General features: G+C 41.3%; 2 protein-coding genes across 4 annotated transcripts; one reads left to right on the top strand and one right to left on the bottom strand.

Annotated features, from left to right (window-relative positions):
- Window positions 1-573: 573 nt before the first annotated feature.
- cfap126 (cilia and flagella associated protein 126) lies at window positions 574-6,808 on the top strand. Of its 2 annotated transcripts, XM_034002500.3 has the most exons (5): window positions 574-699; window positions 1,684-1,746; window positions 2,493-2,570; window positions 5,036-5,200; window positions 5,505-6,808. In XM_034002500.3, the coding sequence occupies exons 1-5, from the start codon at window positions 673-675 to the stop codon at window positions 5,694-5,696; spliced, it is 525 nt and encodes a 174-aa protein (XP_033858391.3). In that variant the 5' UTR covers window positions 574-672; the 3' UTR covers window positions 5,697-6,808. The 2 variants fall into 2 exon arrangements, with proteins under 2 accessions (XP_033858391.3, XP_058873111.1); XM_059017128.1 differs by lacking the exon at window positions 2,493-2,570.
- A 2,423-nt stretch (window positions 6,809-9,231) lies between these two features.
- On the bottom strand, window positions 9,232-22,464 carry LOC117401684 (death effector domain-containing protein-like). Of its 2 annotated transcripts, none has more exons than XM_059017126.1 (5): window positions 21,642-22,379; window positions 13,728-14,489; window positions 13,345-13,449; window positions 12,077-12,214; window positions 9,232-10,089 (listed from the first exon to the last, which is right to left on the bottom strand). In XM_059017126.1, the coding sequence occupies exons 2-5, from the start codon at window positions 14,221-14,223 to the stop codon at window positions 9,710-9,712; spliced, it is 1,119 nt and encodes a 372-aa protein (XP_058873109.1). In that variant the 5' UTR covers window positions 14,224-14,489; window positions 21,642-22,379; the 3' UTR covers window positions 9,232-9,709. The 2 variants fall into 2 exon arrangements, with proteins under 2 accessions (XP_058873109.1, XP_058873110.1); XM_059017127.1 differs by lacking the exon at window positions 9,232-10,089 and adding an exon at window positions 10,457-11,643 and having other exon boundaries at window positions 12,078-12,214; window positions 21,642-22,464.
- Window positions 22,465-22,819: the final 355 nt, after the last annotated feature.

Below are 22,819 nucleotides of genomic sequence, written 5' to 3'. Positions count from 1 at the left end.
ACAAAAGATTAATTCTCAAACTGAACGCAGTAGGGATTCAAGGAAATGCATGCACATGGATTAGGGAGTGGTTAACATGTAGAAAACAGAAAGTACTGATTAGAGGAGAAACCTCAAAATGGATTGAGGTAACCAGTGGTGTACCACAGGGATCAATATTAGGTCCTCTGCTATTCCTAATCTACATTAATGATTTAGATTCTGGTATAGTAAGCAAACTTGTTAAATTTGCAGACGACACAAAAATAGGAGGAGTGGCAAACACTGTTGCAGCAGCAAAGGTCATTCAAAATGATCTAGACAGCATTCAGAACTGGGCAGACACATGGCAAATGATATTTAATAGAGAAAAGTGTAAAGTACTGCATGCAGGCAATAAAAATGTGCATTATAAATATCATATGGGAGATACTGAAATTGAAGAAGGGAACTATGAAAAAGACCTAGGAGTTTATGTTGACTCAGAGATCTTTTTTTGTAGCGAACATTTTTTTTAATTTATAATGCAATCTTTAATGTTAACAATTTGAATCCCGAAATTAAACATTAACATTGTGACAGTAGGCTGTCAGTCACCACGGGCCGTTGTCATGCACACTGCGCAGACCCCGCCTCTTTTCACAGTTGCTATGAGACGGGTGTAAACAGAAAAGAGACCAGAAGGACGAAAGCATGGCTTCGAGTTACTCCGCGAATCAGGTAAAATTAAATATTTAAAAATAACCCGGCCTGTATAGATATACATTCCACCGGCTTACTAGTATTTTAATTAACGTATTTGTCGTTTTTCTTTAAAGTAGGTTACAACAGCAAAGCGGTGTGCGATACAAAACATTTTTAATATACTGTATCAAATCTCGTTTTGTTAACGGTCTAAAAATGACTATTTTAATGTATTCGCTAGTTTACTTTCTCTGAATTGAAGTCCAATACAAAAATAGTGTCGTCTTTATTTATTCTGCAATATCAGTGCACAATACATATCTATATTAAATATGAAATATTAGCATAACTGTGGAATACAAACTCCCTTAATATTAACAGTATGAACTTGTCAAATCTATTGCTATGGATTCATTCAGAAAGTAGTTAACGGTATAAATTCAATTAAATTCAATGAGGTCATATTGTAAGTGACTCTGTATCAGCAGTCTAAGTTGCTTTGTATAACAATAATAATAATAATAATAATAATAATAATAATAATAATAAACTGTGGGAAAATGCAGTAAACTAACAGAAATGGATTCTACATAGGGTCAAACTGAATAGGATTGTGGGGCTCTGTATGTATGTGTGTCTGTCTCTGTGTCTGTCTGTGTACAGCTATGATGAAACTAAACTCTGGAAGAATGTAGTAAACTAACACAGACATCAAGAAGGAATTATATTGTAGTGCCAAACTAGACAGGATTGTGGGGCACTGTCTGTAGCTTTACTCAGATTTAGGAGAGAAAAAAAGTCATACCATGGCATTTTTGATTTGTTAGGAGAGTACAAATTAAAACAAACATGACTATCGTGCAGGTGGGCATTGTTGCATTTTAACAGAGGTGGTGCAATGTTAATAATGTTGGTCTTGAAAAACAAATAAAATAAGTGAGAATAGAACACCCCATTTGTCTTGCTGAAGGTCGTTGTGTCAGGGCTGCATTGTAACTCTGTGTCTCTTTTGATTTCCAGTACGACAATGCATTCACATCCCAGAAACTGCAGAACTGGACTTTACCCAGACAACACAAACAGGTATGAGGCTGAGGCAATACACAAGCACTGGCTCAGGCATTTTAATAGCGAGCCCTGGGGTAGCAGTCTGTCTGGCAATACCTGGAGCTGATTCACGTCTATCGTTCAGAGTCCCTTACTATAAATCACGGACGAGGAATCAAACAATCAAACAAACAATTTGTCTAAATCCCAGTGCATCTTATCCTGTGTGTTGATGTCATCTCGTGACATGCTCTAAAGAGGCTGTGTGGTCCAGTGGTTAAAGAAAAGGGCTTGTAACAAGGAGGTCCCCGGTTCAAATCCCACCTCAGCCACTGACTCATTGTGTGACCCTGAGCAAGTCACTTAACCTCCTTGTGCTCCGTCTTTCGGGTGAGACGTAATTGTAAGTGACTCTGCAGCTGATGCATAGTTCACACACCCTAGTCTCTGTAAGTCTCCTTGGATAAAGGCGTCTGCTAAATAAACAAATAACAGTAAAATACACACTAGTGCTACTCAGGGTCTGTGGAACCAGACGTGTTTAATAGCAGTTCCTGAGTGCAATCTTGTTTCTAGTGGTTTATAATTAATTAAACTAGTGTTACCGCATCGAAGGGAAAATCATTTCACAGTTTGAGCAGACAGAACCAAACACCACGAGTCGACACATCTCTCAAAGCAACAATAAGAGACACTACAGGTTCACTCCCCCATTTTCTCTTGCTCTCTCCTGGTTTATTTGCTGACGATCCACTTTCCCCCCCCCCCCCCCAATTACCCAGCATCCCTCAGCTCTGGGAGGCCACACCCAGTTCATCACCAATGATCGAGGTCATCTCCTGCCAGGCATGAGGTCAAAGGTCAGTGCCAGTTTACTTGTTTCTTTTAACCCTGCCGTGACAGTGTGTGTGATATTTACGCTCCACTCTCTCCCCCCCCGATGTGTTCATGTTCTCTACCATGGTAATGTGTTAAGCCCGCCGCACACAGCCCGACTGAAACCATCCCGACTCATCTCATCTCAACTGGCCGTACAGAGTTTGGATGAATCGTATCAGTGTGCGTGCACTTAAATCCAAGATTATGCAGATTTCAGTTGGGATGTCTTCAGATTTGAAGATTGAACATGTTGAATCTTTTTCAGACGCAGTTTCGTTCAGATGTGATCAGTCTGTCTGTGTGCAGCGGTTGCCAACCAAGACTGACTGAGACCGATTAGTCATAAGGGTGTCAACCAATGGTGAAGCAGGTTTAAGTGACGTAGCTTGTCATGTAACTTGTCATACAAGATGGCGGAATATTGACAGATTTAGTTCCACAGGTGAAAATACATTAGTCTTGAATTGCTCTGATTGTCCTGAATTCAAAAATACAAGATATGTGCACATTGAATAGTTTTTTTTAGGCGTTTACTAATCAAAGGTAAATTATCAATTTACCTTTTTATTACCAATCTACTGGCAGCCTATATTTTCTTACTGCGCTAAAACAGAAGTAACCGGTGCGTCGATCTCCATTATTATTATTATTATTATTATTATTTATTTCTTAGCAGACGCCCTTATCCAGGGCGACTTACAATCGTAGGCAAATACATTTCAAGCGTTACAATACAAGTAATACAATAAGAGCAAGAAATACAATAACTTTTGTTCAAGTAAAGTACAAGTTTGACAAACCACAATTCAATAATACAGCAGGTAATAGTGATAGTTACATCAGGATATGATTAAATAGTGATAGTTACATCAGGATGTGATTAAATACAAAGTACTACAGGTTAAAAACTTGGCAGATTACAGTATTCTGAAGTACAGGATTAAATGCAGTAAAATAGGGGCTGATAAGAGCAAAATAAAGCACATAGGGTGATAGTGTCCCAGGATACAAACAGAGGAGTTCTACAGGTGCTCTTTGAAGAGGTGAGTCTTAAGGAGGCGCCGGAATGTGGTCAGGGACTGGGCAGTCCTGACATCTGTAGGAAGGTCATTCCACCACTGCGGAGCAAGGGTGGAGAAGGAGCGGGCTTTGGAGGCAGGGGAGCGTAGCGGTGGTAGAGCTAGTCTTCTAGTGCAGGCGGAGCGGAGAGGTCGAGTGGGGGTGTAGGGAGAGATGAGGGTCTGGAGGTAGCTGGGTGCAGACTGGTCAAGGCATCTGTAGGCTAGTACAAGAGTCTTGAACTGGATGCGAGCGGTGATCGGGAGCCAGTGGAGCGAGCGGAGTAGTGGAGTAGCGTGGGCGAAGCGAGGCAGAGAGAACACCAGGCGGGCAGCAGAGTTCTGGATGAGCTGGAGCGGACGGGTGGCGGACGCAGGGAGGCCAGCCAGGAGGGAGTTGCAGTAGTCTAGGCGGGAGAGTACCAGGGCCTGGACCAGGAGCTGGGTAGCATAGTTGGTGAGGAAGGGTCGGATTCTTCGGATGTTGCTCAGGAAGAATCTGCAAGTGCGTGCCAGAGTGGAGATGTGCTGGGAATAAGAGAGGCAGGGGTCCAGGGTGACTCCAAGGTTCTTAGCTGAGGAAGAGGGAGAGAGTGTGGTAATAGGTCCAATAGGTCACAAATCACAAGCCCCTAGATCCACACGCTGAGAAAAAAAACCCTGCCAAAGTCAAATAAAAAATCAACAGGTTGAATTTTATTTACCACAGGCTAAAGTGTAGTAGACAAGCTATACAAAAAAACAAACACTGCCTGAAACGTTTGCACGGTGTAAATGGTCAATTAATTAATAGGTTAAGCGCTTCTTTTGGTTGCCTCGCGGCGCTGTCTCCACCGTCTAATCAGCATACGATGCCATGCATAATATGAGGGTCGCTATGTTGGGCTAAGTCAATACAAAAATGTGTACAGGGCAGTATTAATTAAATCTGCATACATAGTAATCACCAGTATCTAGTTGTGGTCCGTCTAATTCAGTCTTAGCAGTGTGCGACACCCAGTCGGGAAAAACTCAATTGTGACGTCAAACCAAAATTTAGCATCAACTGATCGCAGAATCTGTGCATACTCAGATGAGAGGAGTCGGGATGGCTTGAGTCGGGCTGTGTGCAGCGGGCTTAAAAGAACAGTAAAGACTAACTGAAGGCTATAACTAAGCCAAGTTTGAAGCCAAGTAGCTGGGTGCCTCTCCTTGTGTTCTAGCCTTCCTCTTTCCTTTCCCATGTTAGTGAATTCTCGCCCTCACATTTTCTTTCTCTTTATTTATGCTGCCTCTCCGTTTGCAGGACAGGTCGTGGAGCTCTTTCCTCTCTCCTCTCCCCCCTCCTGTCTAATGTTTTCTCTCAGTGAACCCCCCCTCTCTCTCCTCTCTCTCTCTCTCTCTCTCAGGACAGTTCATGGAGCTCGTTCCTGGGTACCTGGGACCTGCCTCGTCGCATCCCCCCTCCCCGGGTGAACTACACTGCCCGCTCTGCAGAGGGCGCACACAAGCTCCAGAAGCTGGTGCAGGAGGGGTCTGCAGCCTACCTACTGAGCAGAGACAAGAGAGGAGGGGTGAGAGGGGGCAGAGGGTGACGAGGAGGGGAGAGAGGGATGGGGAGAGGGGGGGAGGAGAAAGGAGAGCACAGTGACAGACAGATATTTAAAAAAAGATAAGCCAGGTGAAAACTGTTTCTCATACACATTAACAAGAATATCTACTTTCCTAGCATGCATCAAAAATAAAAAATAAAACACAACTAAAACTTTCCATATCATCTTTAGTTCAAGTGTGTTTAGGGCCTAGGGTCCCAGTATTACTGCTAAAAACAACCTTAATGTAATCTCATTCTGATCAGATATGCTCTTTCTCTCCCAGGGCACACCTGCAAAACCAGCGACACCAGTCCAACAAGCAGAACAGCTGCCCCAGGCCCCCCCAGTGTCTCCCAGTCCTCAGAAGACCACCCCGACTCCTAGACCCACCACCCAGGAGCAGGGAGGCTCTCCCCGGGCACACACAGCACCCGAGGCCCTGGCTTCGGAGAGGCCTGCTTCTGAAAATAAATGAACTATTAACACAGTAAATGATGATCACTTCATAAGCGTGGGCTGAGCAAATTTCTTTCACCTTGATCTAAAGTCACAATGCATGAAAAAAAAAACAATCATAACTGTAAAAACATTCTTTGGTGGTGAATTTATATTTATATAATTTTTTTATTTATATAAAAAATATGATATCCACCCCACATTTGAGGTAAGAAGTTGAAAATCACCTTCTATCACTCTCTCACACACCACCCTGGACTACATTTTTATAAGATATAGTTAAATAAGAACAATAAAACACACAGCTAATTCCAAAGTGAAGTCATTCCCATCTGAGGGAAATTTCAGAAGCATCGCCTCCCTCCTCATACTGTGTTCAAACTGTGAGAAATGATTTATGTTAAGAGACACACCACACACAACATGCATTGATTCTAAATAGAAACACTAAGATTATACTCCTGCGAATAAACAAAAGAGTTCTGTTAGCTTTAAAACTGTGCCCTATGTTCTATACACAAGAAAAGCTGTCCTGTAATCTTGACAAATCTAGAGCTGGTTTCATATTTGTAATTAAGTTCTAATAATAGAAACCTTTAATGACAAATGTTTCTACTAGAAGTCTCTGTGTCTTCTGTGCTGAGATGAGTTTTAATTCACATTGTTATATCTGGGTGATGTGGACTCCACCACGTCAATATTATAAAGTGTGAAGGATCTCTTACTGGCGCAGTGTGTAAGAGACAGTAACCTTGCAGAGGTGTGAATGGCGCTAGTTAGAGAAGGTATTTTTTAAAGGAAGGCATGGAAAAGCTATTGGTGTTATGCCCTGTACACACTGCCCATTGCGATCAATAGCGACATGATTTTTCAATCGCATCGGGCAGTGTGTTGTGCGATACGATTTTACAGGATCAGCCAATTTATTTCAGTCAGCTCGCAATGTTTAAACATGTATTTTGTGATGCGATTCCCACCGTGTTCAGTCATATGCCTGTATTCATTTATTAATAACGTTTTAAGTAAATATTAAGTATAATATATATTTTCAATATAAGCATTTGGGTCACACAGTATACCGTATGTTCTCTTGTGTGAACATACGGTATGTATGATTTGGTATAATTTAATTAAAACACTATTAATAATAAATGAATCATGGTTGTAGCAGTGGTTTTTAAGTGTCCTGTAAATATTTTGTCTAGTAGTTAAAAAGTACAATGCTTATGGGGCTGTCAGAGCTTGCTTTCAAAATATGCCGGCACGAACATCATATAAAAAGCAATGGAGTGGGTGTAATACATATATATCACACATACAATTATTTATTTCAACAATGTTTTTGCAAAACTTCAAAAATGCTAGTTCAAAAGTATTCATATAGATACACAGTTGTTGGTCAAAAGTTTACATACCCCAATGGAAATTTAGAATTTCTAGACATTTCTCAAAAACAAATTATAGGAAACCTCTTTTATAGCAAAAGTTTTGCTTTTGAGGACGAGGAAAGAAAGTTACAAGAAATAGATGTCTACAGTTATTTATTTAAACATTTTTTATTTTTTGCAAAACTCCAAAAATGCTAATTCAAAAGTATTCATACCCTTTTATGCTACGATAGTATTGTTTACAAGGTGCTAGAAATTTCAATATGATAATGCAGAACCTAATTCTAGAAAATGCTGTATGAAAATGCTAAATGATTGTAGGTGAACATTCTTAGAGAGTATAAAAGGGTTAGTCATAGGATGATTGCTGTCATTACCAATAAGTGAATATAGAAAAAAAGAGCTATCTGAAGACCTTAGGCAGAAAATTATGTATTGCCATAAAGCTGGAGAAGGATACAAGAAGATTTCCAAGCATTTGAGTATCCCAATTTCATCTATTGTTTCTATTTTCAAGACGTACAAGACTCATGGTACTGTCACAACGCTCCCTCGGTCTGCAAGAAAGAAGGTTCTTTCACCAAGAAGTAAAAGAATTGTGAGGAAGGTTAATAACAATCTGAGATTGACTACCAAAGATATTCAAAGTGAATTGGCTGCAAGTGGGACTGGGGATTCCATTTCAAGCATAGGTCGAGTATTGCATGGTGAAGGTCTCAATGGTCACAGGCCAAGGAAAAAGACACTCTTAGGAAAACATCACAAGGACAATCGCTTAAAGTTTGCAAAACGACATTTGAATGATGGATATGAGTTCTGGTCAAAGGTTTTGTGGAGCAATGAAACAAAAATCGAGCTATTTGGTCATGCTGATAGTCATTATATTTGGAGAAAGTCTGGTGAGGCGTACAAAGAAAAGAACACCATACCTACGGTGAAGCATGGAAGTGGTAATATCCTTCTGTGGGACTGTTTTTCCTCTAATGGCAGGAAATTTAGTTCCAATACATGGTAAAATGGATTCCACAGCATACCAAAAGATATTGGCCAATCATCTGAAACCCTCCAGTACAAAACTTGATTTAAAGCGCAACTGAACGTTCCAACACAAAAATGATCCAAAGCACACATCAAAATCTACTTCAGAATATTTAAATAAGAAAATCAAGGTTCTGGAATGGCCTAGTCAAAGTCCCACTCTAAATCCAATCGAGAATCTTTGGAATGAGTTGAAGGCGGCTGTGCACAAGAGAAGTCCTCAGAATTTGAATGAACTCGGACAATTTTACGTTGAAGAATGGTCAAAAATCACTAAAGAATCATGCCATAAGCTCACTGACAAATATCCTAAGAGGTTATTATTGCTAAAGGTGCCTCAACTAGCTATTAATTTCATTTTCCTTATCAGGGTATAAATACTTATGAATTAGCATTCTTGGAGTTTTGCAAAAAAAAAAAAAAATTCTGAAATAAATAACTAGACATTTATTTCTTGTAACTTTTTTTCCTCATCCACAAAAGCAAAACATTTTGTTAGAAATGATTATTTGTTTTCGAGAAATTATACATTTCCATTGGGGTATGTCAACTTTTGACTACAACTTTGTTATGTGTTTATAATGTGGATCTGCATCGGCCACATGGAACTCACCGGTTTACAGATTAAAAGGCGAGTTTTGCTTTTAATTGAGTGATGCCCGCTGGCAAAGATTTTTTTGTGACGCGACCTCCTCCATTGAGATATGACGGTTGCATCAGGCAGTATGTTTACACGTGCAAGAATGTTGTTGGACAGATGGGCAGTCATTTCCTTATACCCCACATTTCAATAGCTTGTGCTTTGTAAAGTTTCATCACTTTTGGATCAGTGGTTCTGTAAATAAACTGAAACATGCAAAGTGTGACATACTGAGAGTCGGTCAGACAGACAGACAAGCTCCTCAGGACCATTAGATTTTTTTAGCCAGTTTCTTCACCACAGGAAAAGCGTTTCTCTAGATACATGTTACAGACGGTCCCCATATATCCTGATGAATAACTTGTGCTAAAGGTGGTCCTTGGCAAAGCTTCATATGAATTGACAAGTGGTTCTTAAAAACATATAAAAAACATGTGACACACACAGAGAGACAGGGGTAAGAGCTGTGTAATAAAACCAGTCCTGTGTAGTATATATGTTGTATATTTTATTTAAAGTAGAGTATATACAGTACATTGATGAGAGATAAGTATACTTCTGCCAGCCTATCTCTATCTCCACCTCTCTCATTCACAGAGTCCTTCTGTCTCAGACAGGTAGCTCGTGCTCACAGTATTCACAGGCACTCCAATGACATGGAGTACAGACACTGGCACAGTCACTCGCTTTCACTCACACACACGAGCTCGACACACAAGGAGGTTATTATAGCAATCCTCGCTTCACACTCCAGATGCTGCTGTGGAACAGTTTCTCTTCTTCCCAGACAGACAGACGGGGAGGGAGGGAGCACTGCTGTTCTGTCCCCAAGTGGCTTCATTATTTGTTCTTGAGTGTTTGGGTATACGAATGAATACCAATAGAGCACTGTAGTAATCACTCACACACACCCCTCCTTGTCCTCTCTCAATACACACACATAGCCTCTCTCTCGCACACACACAGTTACGAGGTGTCCCTCCCTATGAGCAGGTTCCTCAGCAGCCTCCTCCTGCCTGCCTGGTAGTCCTCCTCATCCACGTTGACGAGCAGCTTGATGGCCTCGTGTCCGACGGCCTGCTTCAGGGAGTCTGTGATGAAGACGCCCTTGAGTGCCTCGAGCAGCGAGCCGTTGATGTAGTCCCTCCAGAAAGCGTCCAGGTAGGTGAGCTCCGAGAACTTGATGTCGCAGATGATGGAGCCGAGGTCCCGCGACTTCAGGATGGTGTTGGCCTGGTTGAAGCGCTCAAACTGCCGCTCCAGAGCCTCGGGCTTGTTGGAAAAGACATTCCCCGTCAGGGCAGACTCGTGCTGGCAGTACTCAGCACGCACCCGCAGCCGGATATCTGAGAGGAGAGAGAGAGAGAGAGAGGAGAGGGTCAGGGCAGACTTGTGCTGGCAGTACTCAGCATGTACCCGCAGCTGGATATCTGAGAGGAGAGAGAGAGAGAGAGAGAGAGAGAGAGAGAGGAGAGGGTCAGGGCAGACTCGTGCTGGCAGTACTCAGCACGCACCCACAGCTGGATATCTGAGAGAGGAGAGAGAGAGAGACAGGGGCTTAGCAGAGAGAGAGAGAGAGAGAGAGAGAGAGAGAGAGAGAGAGAGAGAGAGAGAGAGAGAGAGAAAGAGGGTTAGCAGAGAGAGAGAGAGAGAGAGAGAGAGAGAGGGTTAGCAGAGAGAGAGAGAGAGAGAGAGAGAGAGAGAGTCCAGAGTTCTGTAAAAACATCATGAGATTACAAAGAAAAACACCAAACAATGCATGCAGGGCTGAATTAGGCCTTTATCCATTGATTATTAACATCCAAAAAAGAGCATTAAAATACTGGATTCATCTAAAAACTAGTGATCCAAACTCACTCCATCATAAAGCCCTGCAATACCAAGAGCTCAGCCCAGAAAAGAGTCCCCTCAGCCAGCTGGTCCTGAAGCTCACTGAGCTGAGCAACACTGACATCAGTCAGCTTCAGGACAGCACTGCAAAAACAATTCCAATTAGTGTAAACCAAATTATAAAACACCTGAAACACTCCTATCTGGACCATTGGGATACAAACACTAAAACACAAAACAAACTAGAGTGCTATCGGACCCTAAATAGAAATTACACCCTGGCAGAATACCTGGTAACTGTCAGAAACACAAAGCAGAGGCAGATCCTGACCAAATACCGGCTCAGTGACCACAACCTGGCCATTGAAAAAGGCCGACAGAGGCAAACCTGGCTGGCCAGGGAGAACAGGCACTGTGGTCACTGTGAGACAGGAGAGGTCGAGACAGAGATTCACTTCCTGACACACTGTGAAAAATATAAAAACATAAGGGACATTTTCTTCCCCAAATTCTGTGATTTAGTCCCAGAATTCCCAAAAATGTGTGATACCCAGAAGCTGTCAATCCTGCTGGGGGAAGACAAACACACAGCCAGACTGGCTGGTCAATACGTGGAGACCTGTCATAGCCTGAGGGACAGACCGTGAACACGTCACACTAGAGAGGGAAAAGAGAGAGGGAGGGAGGGAGGGATTCTGTTTAATATAGAAAGAGGGAGGGAGGGAGGGAGGGGGTATTGTTTAATTGAGGGAGGGGGGATTCTGTTTAATAGAGGGAGGGAGGGGGATTCTGTTTAATATAGAGGGGGGAAGGGGGTACTGTTTGATATAGAGGGGAAGGGAGGGATTCTGTTTACTGTATTAATATAGAGGGAGGAGGGATACTGTTAGTATTAAGAAAAATTCTTTGTCTGTATATTTGAGTTGGTTATGCCATGTATGTGCTTTGGCAACACAATTATTTTTATTGTCATGCCAATAAAGCCAATTTGAATTGAATTGAATTGAATTGAATTGAGTCAGGGCAGACTTATACTGGCAGTACTCAGCACGCACCCGCAGCCGGATATCAGAGAGGAGAGAGAGAGAGAGAGAGAGAGAGAGAGAGAGAGAGACAGGGGGTTAGCAGAGAGAGAGAGAGAGAGAGAGAGAGAGGGTCAGGATCAGGGCAGACTCGTGCTGGCAGTACTCAGCACCCACTCGTAGCCTGATATCAGACAGGAGAGAGACACTGGGTTAGCAGAGGGGTGTGTGTGTGGGGGGGGGGGGGGGGTTAGGACAGACTGGTACTCAGCATGCACTCGCAGTCTGATAGAGACAGAGAGAGATGGTGAGGGGGTGAGTGTGAGCGTGTGCATGTAAATCTCAGTGTCTCTGTACTCACCACAGGTATGCTTCTCTCTGCAGTGTGTCTGTGGATCTCAACAAGAGTGTTTGTACATCTGTGTGTCTCAGTGTCAGTGTGCATCTCAGAGACTATCTCTCTGTGTGTCTCTGTACTCACCGCAGGTCTGTTTCTCTCTGCAGTCAGCTGTGCTGTGCACTCTCTTCCTCTTCCTGTTGGGGGTGCTAGGGATGGGCTTGCCTCGTCCTGAACACACCGTGGGTCTGACAGGGGGGCAGCACAGCAGGGGTGGAGGGCCTGGGAGAGAGAGAGGAGGAAGAGAATTTAAAATCAACAAAGAACCACGATTCCTACCATCTACAGCTTCAAAAACACACTCCCCAGTAAGACAAAAAGAAACTGATAAGGCACTAGCCAAAATGCTTGTGTCAGTTTCTTCTAGATTCATCTCAATAACAACACTGATGAAGGCACTATCTGAAACATGCGTCAATTCTGAAGCTTTGATCTTCCCTCCATCATTTCTTCAGAACGGACCTTTAAACAAACTAGCAGGATGACAGTGGCTGTGTGTGCCAGGAACAAAGACTGGAAAAGTGAAGCAACACTGACATGTAGTGGAGAAAAAAGAATGTTACACAACCTCTCTCCATTTCTCTCTTATTACAGCACTGCATCCAGCACACAGGACAATCCGTCAAGTCATTGGAACAGTGTTGATCGTAGGATGTGCTTGAATATTTTAAGTTAATCTTATAGTATATATTTTTTTAATATTTTATCTAGCGAGGACTTTGCAGTTTTAGTTTTGAAGTTTGTAATACAGGGTTAAAAAGTGACCATCAGCTTTGAGTGTTGAAACCTGAACACCTTTCTATACTCATACATAAATCAGATGTTAGCTCCGTCTGAGGAATTGACTCCCAAATCCTCTCTCGAATCTGCATGTCAACCAGTTTGGAGCTGGAATCGTGTTGTGGTTTTAATGGGATTCACGTGCACTCGGGTTTAGAAGCACTGATTCCTCCAAACCACACCGAGTTTGGCTTGTGAACTCAATTCTAATTTAGAATCAATTCCAATTCCCATTCCCTTTCAATCAATTCCAGCACATCATTGATCAAAATTGCAATTGGCAGTATTCTGTTAAAATGAGCTTCTAACAGTGGCAACAAATTACTTCAATTGACGTCGCTGTTAGTCAGTTCAATTAAATGTTCAACTGCTTTCATTCAAAGCCAATCACAATGTCTCTAACATACAAATTCCAATTCCTCTGAAGGGCTTGGAATTGATTTTAAAAAGGAACCTGCTCTGCTCTGCACATCAATTACAAACAGCTCACATCCTTGTCTGTCCTGGTGTCGCTGCACTCCACTATAGATATCTGTACAGCAGTGCAGCTCCCTGGGTGCTGTGCTGTTTACCTGTGCGTCTGTGCTGCGAGACCCCTCTGCTTTCAGCAACATCTCGGGGAGAAATGTAACGCACCGACGTGTCCTCCAGGTACTTATCAACAGGGTCCGGACACACTGAAACACAGAGAGAGAAGGGGGTGAAAAAGAGAGAGAGAGAGAGAGAGAGAGAGAGAGAGAGAGAGAGAGAGAGAGAGAGAGAGAGGAGAGAATATACAGAAAGACACAGATAGATCAGTCTGTGTCAGCTTGCCCTCACTGCAACATCACATAGGGCAGAGGTTCCTGTCTGGTGATGATCCTCAGAGACACACACATACAGTACAGACACAAGCACACACAGTAGACACAGATGGATAGATATACAGGTAGATACACAGACAGACAGGAATTACCAGCCTGCCTCCTGCGCAGCGTCACGTAGGGCAGAAGGTCGTGTCTGGTGATGATCCTCAGCAGCTGCAGCACATGTCTGAAGTTGGTCTCGTCGCAGCGGCCCTGCCGCTCCAAAGCCAGCAGGAAGTCCCTCCCATCGCGGATCCCGCCGCGCTCGTACTCGTCAATCACGTCCACGAACAGGAAGGAGAGCACGCGCACGTCCCGGTGTGTCAGCTGGGCGCCCACGATCTCAAACATGCGGTGCAGGGAGTTCAGGCCATACGAGCCGTCCACCGCCTCGTCCGGCCAAGCACACAGGCCACGCCCATACGCCACCCCACCCACGGAGGGGGAGGGGCCCATGGAGGGGGCAGGGCCAGCAGAGAGGGGGGCGGGGCTGCTGGAGGATCTGGGGATCAGCCAAGCCGAACTGTGAGTGGCAGAGTTGTTGTTTTGAGTGTTATGTGTGGGGGGGTTGCTGTTGTTGATGCTGTGGTGGTTCTGTGATGTCATCACTTTGCGTGTAGCCGGATTACCGGAATGTTTGCTGATTGGTTGGTTGATTGTAAAAAGGAGGAGGTATTGTTTTTTACCTTCTTTCTTTTCTTAGGACATAGTCAGTTTTATATTTGATGTTTGTTATTGTCCTTTTCTTTTTTGTATCAGTTTTCTTTTACTTCGAACAAAGGGAATTTTCAGGGTTTTTTTGGTCTTTACTGTGCTGATCAGATAAAAAAAAAAAAAAAGAATCCCTTCTCAGTCCTCTAAATACCAGTTCTCTGGAGAGGGGAGAAAAAAAATAAAAAAAGGAGGATTACAACAAAAACAAAGCATCCCCTGGGTCAGGGGCTTGGCATAGTGATAATGCTTTGCAAGCATAGTGACTGAATGCTTTGGAAGTATAGTGAAGTTAGATTCTGTTTAAGTTCCTAAACATTTACACTATAGGATAAAACATGTTGAAACATTTAAACTAACATACTATGGACAGAAACAAAGCCTCCCCTCCATGGTTAAGGAGAGTGCACAGAGATTGCATGGCCGGGTATATGCACGCAAGCCATGGAGAACACAGGAACAGCAACACAATCAGACAGGTCCAGGGGGCGCAGTTGAAGCCTGTATGACAAGCTTAATAAACTCAAGGGATATTATGCTGAATCAACAAGCTGTACTTGTCAGGGGAGTAAAACCAATTCAATTTCTGGACACCACCTGGAATAGAACTTCACCAAGCGAACCACAGAACACAGCTGTGCACAAAATATGAAAAACAATCTCAAAACGTGCTGTCTATCTGGCAGAAACAACATCCCCAAACCTCACAACGGCAGCTATATTGCCAGTTTTTAGGTAATGTTAAAATCTCTGACGCTGTATAAAATAAGGATGCAAGTCTGTTATATCAGTTTTTTTTTAAATCAACTCTTTCAGCTGTTTTTGGTAAAACCAGAATTCAAGTTTAAAACTGAAAAACAAACTATTTGTGCAGCCAAGGGAATGGGATATACCATTATTACAGTCCATTCAACGTGAAAGTATTGTGATTCATGCAAGCACCTCCACGCTGCTTTCCTGCAGCCTTCACTATCTTCACTGTACTTTCAGAGAAAGCAGTTGCAGCGCTACAGTACTTTTATGACTGCAAGAGTCAACAGAAGCACGTTTTATAATTAAGAAATTCTAAGCATTTTCTTTATCAATCCATCTTTAATTTAAATTGCCAGGGCTAGAAATTAACTAAGGCAGTAGTGCGGGTTTCCTGTAAAAACTTAAAGAAAATCGTGCTGCAGGCTGTTCATACAAAACTTTCGAAAGGGAGAAAATTACCAGACTCATGGACCCCATTCCCCAATCTTCCCATAGGTGACAGACTTCTTTCACTTGAAATTGTTCTGTAAGCTTTTGGACCGAACGGCCGTTTATGTTTAGTACAGTTTTTAATATCAGTCATAGCGCTCTTTAAAATTCCAAAATATTGTGCTATTTTATCCCTGGTAATTACCTTTTCCACAAGTGAAAGGATTTCCAACTTTTTTTCAATTGAAAGCACAACTCGCTTTTGCGGTGTACAGTGGGTGATGTTGGTCTCTTAATTTATTTATTTATTTTTTTTAAACCATATCATTTGGGGAAAATTTACTAATAAAAAAAACGTAATAGATTCCTGTTTTGTTGTTGTTAAATGAACCTTTAAGAAACACACCTATTCTAAAACAATATACTATCCGAAAATGTGTTCAATATGTATATAGTATAAAGTTATATCTAAACTAGCAACTTTAATTACAGCCATAAATATAAACATTTCAATATACACTTTGAGGCGAGGTGTTTTTTTTTTTTTAATTATTTTTTTTAAGCCTTTGCGATGTTAAAACTTTATTTGCTTATTTAGGGGTTATTTGCTTAGAAAATACTAACCAGGGCTGTTAGTGGGCGGCAAAGAAAGCTGTGGAAGATGCAAAGGCTGCCCTTCGAATCGGTGATATCATGGGGTCTTCAGCATGGAAGAGGGGGTCTTGGTTTCAGTTCAGCTCCTCCTACATGGCACAAGGCAGCCCCAGCTCAAAGGAGGAAGCTGGTAGTCAACAAGGTGCAAAAGCAGGAGAGGATGAGGTGTATAAAGGCCATTTCCCAGGCCAAGCAGGGAGAATGGATGAGATGGGAGAGTGTGGACCAATGCAAGATTGGCTGGCAAGACCTATGGTCTATGGAACAGAGCAGGATCAGTTTCCTTATCAGGTCAACATATGATGTTCTCCCATCACCACAAAACCTAAACCTCTGGGTAGGAGAGGATCCCTCATGTCCTTTGTGTTCATCACCTGCAACATTAAGGCACATTTTGACAGGATGTAAGGTGGCTCTTAGCCAAGGACGGTTTACTTGGCGCCATGACCAGGTGCTGCAATGTTTGGCCTTAGCATTGGAAGACAAGCGTAACATGACCAATAAGTTGCCACCTGTTCCATCAAAACATTAAACACAAAAGACAACATTCCTCCGCCCAGGAGAGCAACTGCCAAGAAAAGGTGTTAAAACCAATCCTCGCCCAGGACAACTGGAAGCTGCTAGAGACTGGAAAATGCTGGCAGATGTTGGTCAACGGCTTATTTTTCCACCTGAGATTGCCACCATTAACCTTCGACCAGATATTGTCTTGTGGTCTGGATCAGCACGCCTTGTTCACCTGGTAGAGTTAACAGTGCCATGGGAGGATGCTGTAGATGAGGCGTATGAGAGGAAGAAACTGCGGTATGCTCAACTAGCCACTGAAGCGGAACAGCGAGGATGGAGAGTTCGGGTTTACCCAGTGGAAGTGGGTTGTCGAGGATTTGTGGCACACTCTACAACCCGGTTTCTCAGAGACGTCGGATTCATTGGCCAAGAGTTGCGTCGCACAGTGAAGAACTTATCTGAAGCAGCAGAGAGGAGCAGCAACTGGCTGTGGTTGAGACGGAAAGATTCTGGCTGGAGATCTCAAGCACAATAGAAAGAAACGCTGATGTACGGGTAAGTAAGCTGGGCTGAGCTGAGCTGAGTGGGGGATGGAGGGGGTGATGCTGGGATGTCAGCATCACCGTCGAGCCCTCTTGAGGTGTCGTGGGCTAGTCAAAGAAACACCGAGGATGGAAGGTGCCCACTTGAAGACCCCAGAGATGTACCCTACTTAGCTCAATCCAGACTGTTGTCATGCTGATGCGCTGGGGAGACAATAAGCTGATCCCTGGAGCCAGCATTACACTTCAGCCATCAACACCAGACAGAAGGATATCTACATCATCATATGGAAGGAAGCGCAAATGGATGGAGACACAGATGGATCACATTAGTTTACTGTGAAGCTACGTTTTAGTTGGTGCTTATCTTGGCGAGAGCCGAGTTCAAATCAGCATGAAGTTTTAACATCTACTCTCATGTAATGGAAATCAGTTCCGAGTGACTGCTTTCCAGGGTTGGGGTCAATTCCGAATGTGTTGGTAAACTCCAATTCAATTCAATAATTGGAATTTGAATTGAAAAAATCTTCAGGATACAGAATTGGAATTGGAATGAAAGGAAATAGAATTTAATTCCATGAAATTCCACTCATTTTAAAATGGTTGAATGCCACATTTATAATATACATCACTGTAAACAATACTGATTGCAACAGCATTAATATATTCTTTCAAATACTGTATCTTAAGCATGGCTCAGAGCTTTCAAAACTTTGTTTTTTGCAATTTTGTAATGAGATGTTTAAGAGCTACAGTAGTCCTTAATAATTTGTTTTTCTTTTTAAAAGTTTTAAAAATGAGTGGCATGTAACAACATAGGAGTGAAAATCTAAAGGATGAAATAAAGGATGAATAAAGAAAAACAATTAAAGACGACTGTAGCTCTTAAACATCTCATTACAAAAATGCAAAAAAATAAGTTTTGAAAGCTTTGAGCCATGCTTAAGATACAGTATTTGAAAGAATATATTAATGCTGTTGCAATCAGTATTGTTTACAGTGATAAAATATAAAAGTATAATATATAGTATAAAATAAATGTGGCATTTTTTAAAATGAGTGGAATTTCATGGAATTAAATTCTATTTCCTTTCATTCCAATTCAAGCTCCAATTCTGTATCCTGAAGATTTTTTCAATTCAAATTCCAATTCTTGAATTGAAATTTACCAACAAATTCCAATTCCTTTCGGAAATGACCCCAACCCTGCTGTTTTCTAAGCATTATTTGTGAACGCTTACTCACCACTGTTACACCCTGTTAGAAAACTGACTTCCCTGCATTTTTTAACACAGGACTGAACGTCAGAGTATATGTGTACATTTGTTTTAAGTACTCGCCCAGAGGACTGTCGCGACACAGACATCAACTAGTCCTCATCAGATTTAATTTGCCTTGGGCGAGCGGGCAAGTGAGAGTTTCTAACCCTGTATGTAGTATGCATTTTTCCCTTTTATCTGTTTTATTACAGGTGTGTTTATAAATTAATATATCAGCATATTACAGCTCCCTTTGATGCAATACCATGCATCACCTTCAAAGCCGCCATTAACTGAAACAGCTTCCTAATGTGAAACAAATACTAACTAAATAACTTACACATTATAAAGGCACATTTGTCTTTTTTTTAGCCAGCAATTAAAATTAAAACAAAAACACTCTACATCTAGCACTGCTTTGAATATTCCTAACTCGGCTGGAATGACTAAATAAAAAAAATGTACTAAAACTGCTTTTAATGTATTACTTCTCATTTTCAACAATATAAAATGTGCTACATTGTTGCCAGGCATATAGGATTAGCTGCAAATAAGTTAATGTGAAACAAAAAGAGGCTGCATTTGTATCTTGTATCATAGTGTGAATGATCGACTGTGTGCCACCAATCCCATTTCATTCACACATCACAAGTGGTAAATAACATCCTGTACTCTCCAATCATTTTTTAATTTTTCAAATTGCTTCCCACCCACCCAGTCTTCTTTTTGGCGAATAATAAACTGCGTTAGAAATTACACAAGCTAATGGGGACCAGCGCTGGCTTTACAGGGATATAGGGAAATAGTATTGATGTGTGAAGAGTAATGTTCAGTTTTACTTTACTGCAGCTACAAACCTTTACTACACAAAGACAGTGGATTGAATAGACTTTGGTAGAAGCCTAATTCAAGCAAAATGCAACATCATTTTAACACTAATATGCTGAAGGAGTGCTTTCATTGAATGTCTCTTTCAATTTCATTGCTGCCATTTGTCAGCCTTTCAGTTTTGTTAACTCAACCTGTTTTAAAGTTTGTCTGCAATGCTGTCACTATTTTATCATCTCGTGAAGGGGATATAGTGGAGGCGGTCACAGGTATGTCACAGGCTTAAGGAATTGAATCTGTTCAGTCTTGAACAAAGAAGACTACGCGGCGATCTGATTCAAACGTTCAAAATCCTAAAAGGTATTGACAATGTCGACCCCGGGGACTTTTTCAACCTGAAAAAAGAAACAAGGACCAGGGGCATTCAGAACAGAAAATAGGAGGCACTTTTTTACACAGAGAATTGTGAGGGTCTGGAACCAACTCCCCAGTGATGTTGTTGAAGCTGACACCCTGGGATCCTTCAAGAAGCAGCTTGATGAGATTCTGGGATCAATAAGCTACTAACAACCAAACGAGCAAGATGGGCCGAATGGGGCCTCCTCTCGTTTGTAAACTTTCTTATGTTCTTATGTCACACTTTACATTGTTACACTTAACTGGAAAGCCACTTCTCCCTTTGTCATGGGGAAGTATCAGACTGTGTGGATATATAGAGGTGCCTGTCCACTCATTGCCCTTTTCTATTAGAGATGCTGCTTCGGTCAATATTTTTAAGTCAAGATTAAAGACTTACTTTTGTAGTATAGCCTTTTTAACCTGAATTAGAATATAACTGTTTATAAACTATTTCACTAGCTTAATTTTTATTATTATTATTAATTTCTTAGCAGACGCCCTTATCCAGGGCGACTTACAATTGTTATAAGATATCACATTATTTTTACATACAATTCCCTATTTATACAGTTGGGTTTTTACTGGAGCAATCTAGGTGAAGTACCTTGCAGCAGCAGTGTCCCCCACACCTGGGATTGAACCCACGACCCTCCGGTCAAGAGTCCAGAGCCCTAACCACTACCCAATTATGTTTTGTTTTTTTTAAATTTGTATTAATTTCTTGATACTGTAAACATCTTTCCGTTTTAACCTACATGTAAAGCGTTTTCAGATACTGTGGTATGAAAGGCTCTATATAAATAAATACAATTGAAAATTGAATTGAATGTCACACTTAGATGCATCTTGAGAAGTTATTCCATATGCAATCATTTTACTATGCTTTACTATGATATGTAGATGATCACCTGTAGAACTCCTCTGTTGTATCCTGGGACACTATCACCCTTCATTTAAATATGCTTTATTTTGCTCTTATCTGCCCCCTATTTTACTGCATTTAATCCTGTACCTCAGAATATTGTAATCTGCCACTTGTTTAATCTGTAGTATTTTGTACTTAATCATATCCTGATGTAACTATCACTATTTAATCATATCCTGATGTAACTTTCACTATTATCTGCTGTATTATTGAATTGTGGTTTGTCACACTTGAGAATTATTGTATTTCTTGTTCTTATTGTATGACTTATATTGTAACACTTGAATGTATTTGTATTTGCTTGCGATTGTAAGTCGCCCTGGATAAGGGCGTCTGCTAAGAAATAAATAATAATAATAATAATAATAATAATAATAATAATAATAATAATAATAATAATAATAATAATATGAACACCTCACCCACTTCTCCAATTCCCACTAAAACTATTCACGAGGATTTCTGATCCTGCTCTACTAGGTACACACTGTTGATATTATACGTCATGGGGTCATCAGCAGTTTTGTCATATGAGAGCAATGGGGAATGGCTGTTACTGTCAGGGTTGTTGAATTGGAGTGGACTGATCTAAAGAGCGCTTGGCCTTAAATCCCACGCCGACTAGCAACAGAGTGTGTTAATGTGTTTGAGTAATGCTGGACTAACTATATGCCATGCCATAACCAACCACGTTGCGCGGTACTTCATATCAGCTATCTGATGCATCTACACTTCTGCCATTTAGACCAGAAAGACATGGTATAAATAGGACTAAATAAATCAAACTCTCAACAGCATATGTCTACATTAACTGTAAAATATCTCACATTAAAAGACCATATGACGCCGACCGAGCATTAAACAGTTTTGTTAATAATAATAATAATAATAATAATAATAATAATAATAATAAATCAACGTATTAATTCTTCGTTCCCTTAGCAACTATCTGACAACATTTATAAACAAGAAACTTAAACCCAGACCAGTTAAAAATGTTTGCATTGTTTACCGTACCTGTAATTTCTTCATTTCTCCTGTTTCTTCTAATTTCAGAAGGTTGTAGTAATTCTCCCCCGCCTCCCCCCCACCAAAACAAACAAATAAAAAACCTATGGAAAATAATACAATAATAAGAACGAAATAGCCACAAATACAAAAAGAAAAGTTAAAAAAAATAATAAAACAAGTCGTCCCAAGCGTGAAGCGTACTCCTGTTCTTATTTTAAATGACTCCAGCTGTCACGGTATGGATTTTTTTTTTTATTGTTGCTGTTGTTGTTTAAAAAAAATGGTATTTTTATGTGTTTTTTTCCATTCAGATTCGCTTGTCGTGTTTAATCTGAAATAAAACATTTGATGTGTCCTTTTTCTTCAACCTTGTTCCTCATGCCCGCTTTCTCCTCGTGTTTTTTTATACGGTTCTCGTCTGTTCATTCAGTTTCTTGTAGTTTTTAAATGGCTTTTCTGAATTCCTCGGCGTTTTGTGTTACTCATTAAACTAGAGAACTAATGCCTAACAGGCCGCCATCTTGGCCCCACGGCTAAAATGAATGAACATCCGGGACATCTCCGGTGTAAGGGCAGCTTCCGAATGACCTTGTTGGCTTCACTTGAATTAAAAACAATAGTCTGCAGACATGTTAGGTAAGGGCGCAGAGTGAGGGAAGCGTATGGATGAAGGCGTAGGCTTCACTTAATTTGAAAACAATGGAGAAACGGCAGGCATTGTAGGTAGGGGCACAGGGTAAGGGCAGTATCTGGAGGACTGCGTCGGCTTCACGTCTATTGAAAAAAATGCAGTCGGCGGACAATTCAGATTCTGTATTGGACAAGGAGGCAACATGAGTCGTTTTGCATACAGTAACTCTCGTTCTCTCATGCACTGTATTATAAACAGTCATGTGACTCTCTCCTATTCACAGTATTATAAAGTCATGTGAGTCTCTCCTATTCACAGTATTATAAAGTCATGTGACTCTCTCCCTCCCTCCTATTCACAGTGGGTGCGTTCACGAGACGCAGACTTTGCTAAGTCTGCGCAGATTCTGAAAATTCATTGGCTACTTGCTCCGATTCTGTACAGAATAGCGAGAGTCTGCGTGGCGTGAACACACCCAGTATTATAAACAGTCATGTGACTGAAATTGAAGAAGGAATCTATGAAAAAGACCTAGGAGTTTATGTTGACTCAG

Source organism: Acipenser ruthenus, chromosome 55, assembly GCF_902713425.1.
Source record: "Acipenser ruthenus chromosome 55, fAciRut3.2 maternal haplotype, whole genome shotgun sequence".
NCBI lineage: Eukaryota > Metazoa > Chordata > Actinopteri > Acipenseriformes > Acipenseridae > Acipenser > Acipenser ruthenus.
The sequence above is the reverse complement of the archived record's forward strand: the minus strand, read 5'-3'. Positions and strand labels throughout refer to the sequence as shown.

Coding starts and splice junctions, on each gene's coding strand:
- cfap126 (XM_034002500.3), top strand. CDS start 673: ATGGCTTCGAGTTACTCCGCGAATCAG. Junction 700..1,683: donor CGAGTTACTCCGCGAATCAG/GTAAAATTAAAT, acceptor TTTGATTTCCAG/TACGACAATGCATTCACATC. Junction 5,201..5,504: donor GCAGAGACAAGAGAGGAGGG/GTGAGAGGGGGC, acceptor TTTCTCTCCCAG/GGCACACCTGCAAAACCAGC.
- LOC117401684 (XM_059017126.1), bottom strand. CDS start 14,223: ATGACATCACAGAACCACCACAGCATCAACAACAGCAACCCCCCCACA. Junction 13,450..13,727: donor GCTGCGCAGGAGGCAGGCTG/GTAATTCCTGTC, acceptor TCTGTGTTTCAG/TGTGTCCGGACCCTGTTGAT. Junction 12,215..13,344: donor CTCGCAGCACAGACGCACAG/GTAAACAGCACA, acceptor TCTCTCTCCCAG/GCCCTCCACCCCTGCTGTGC.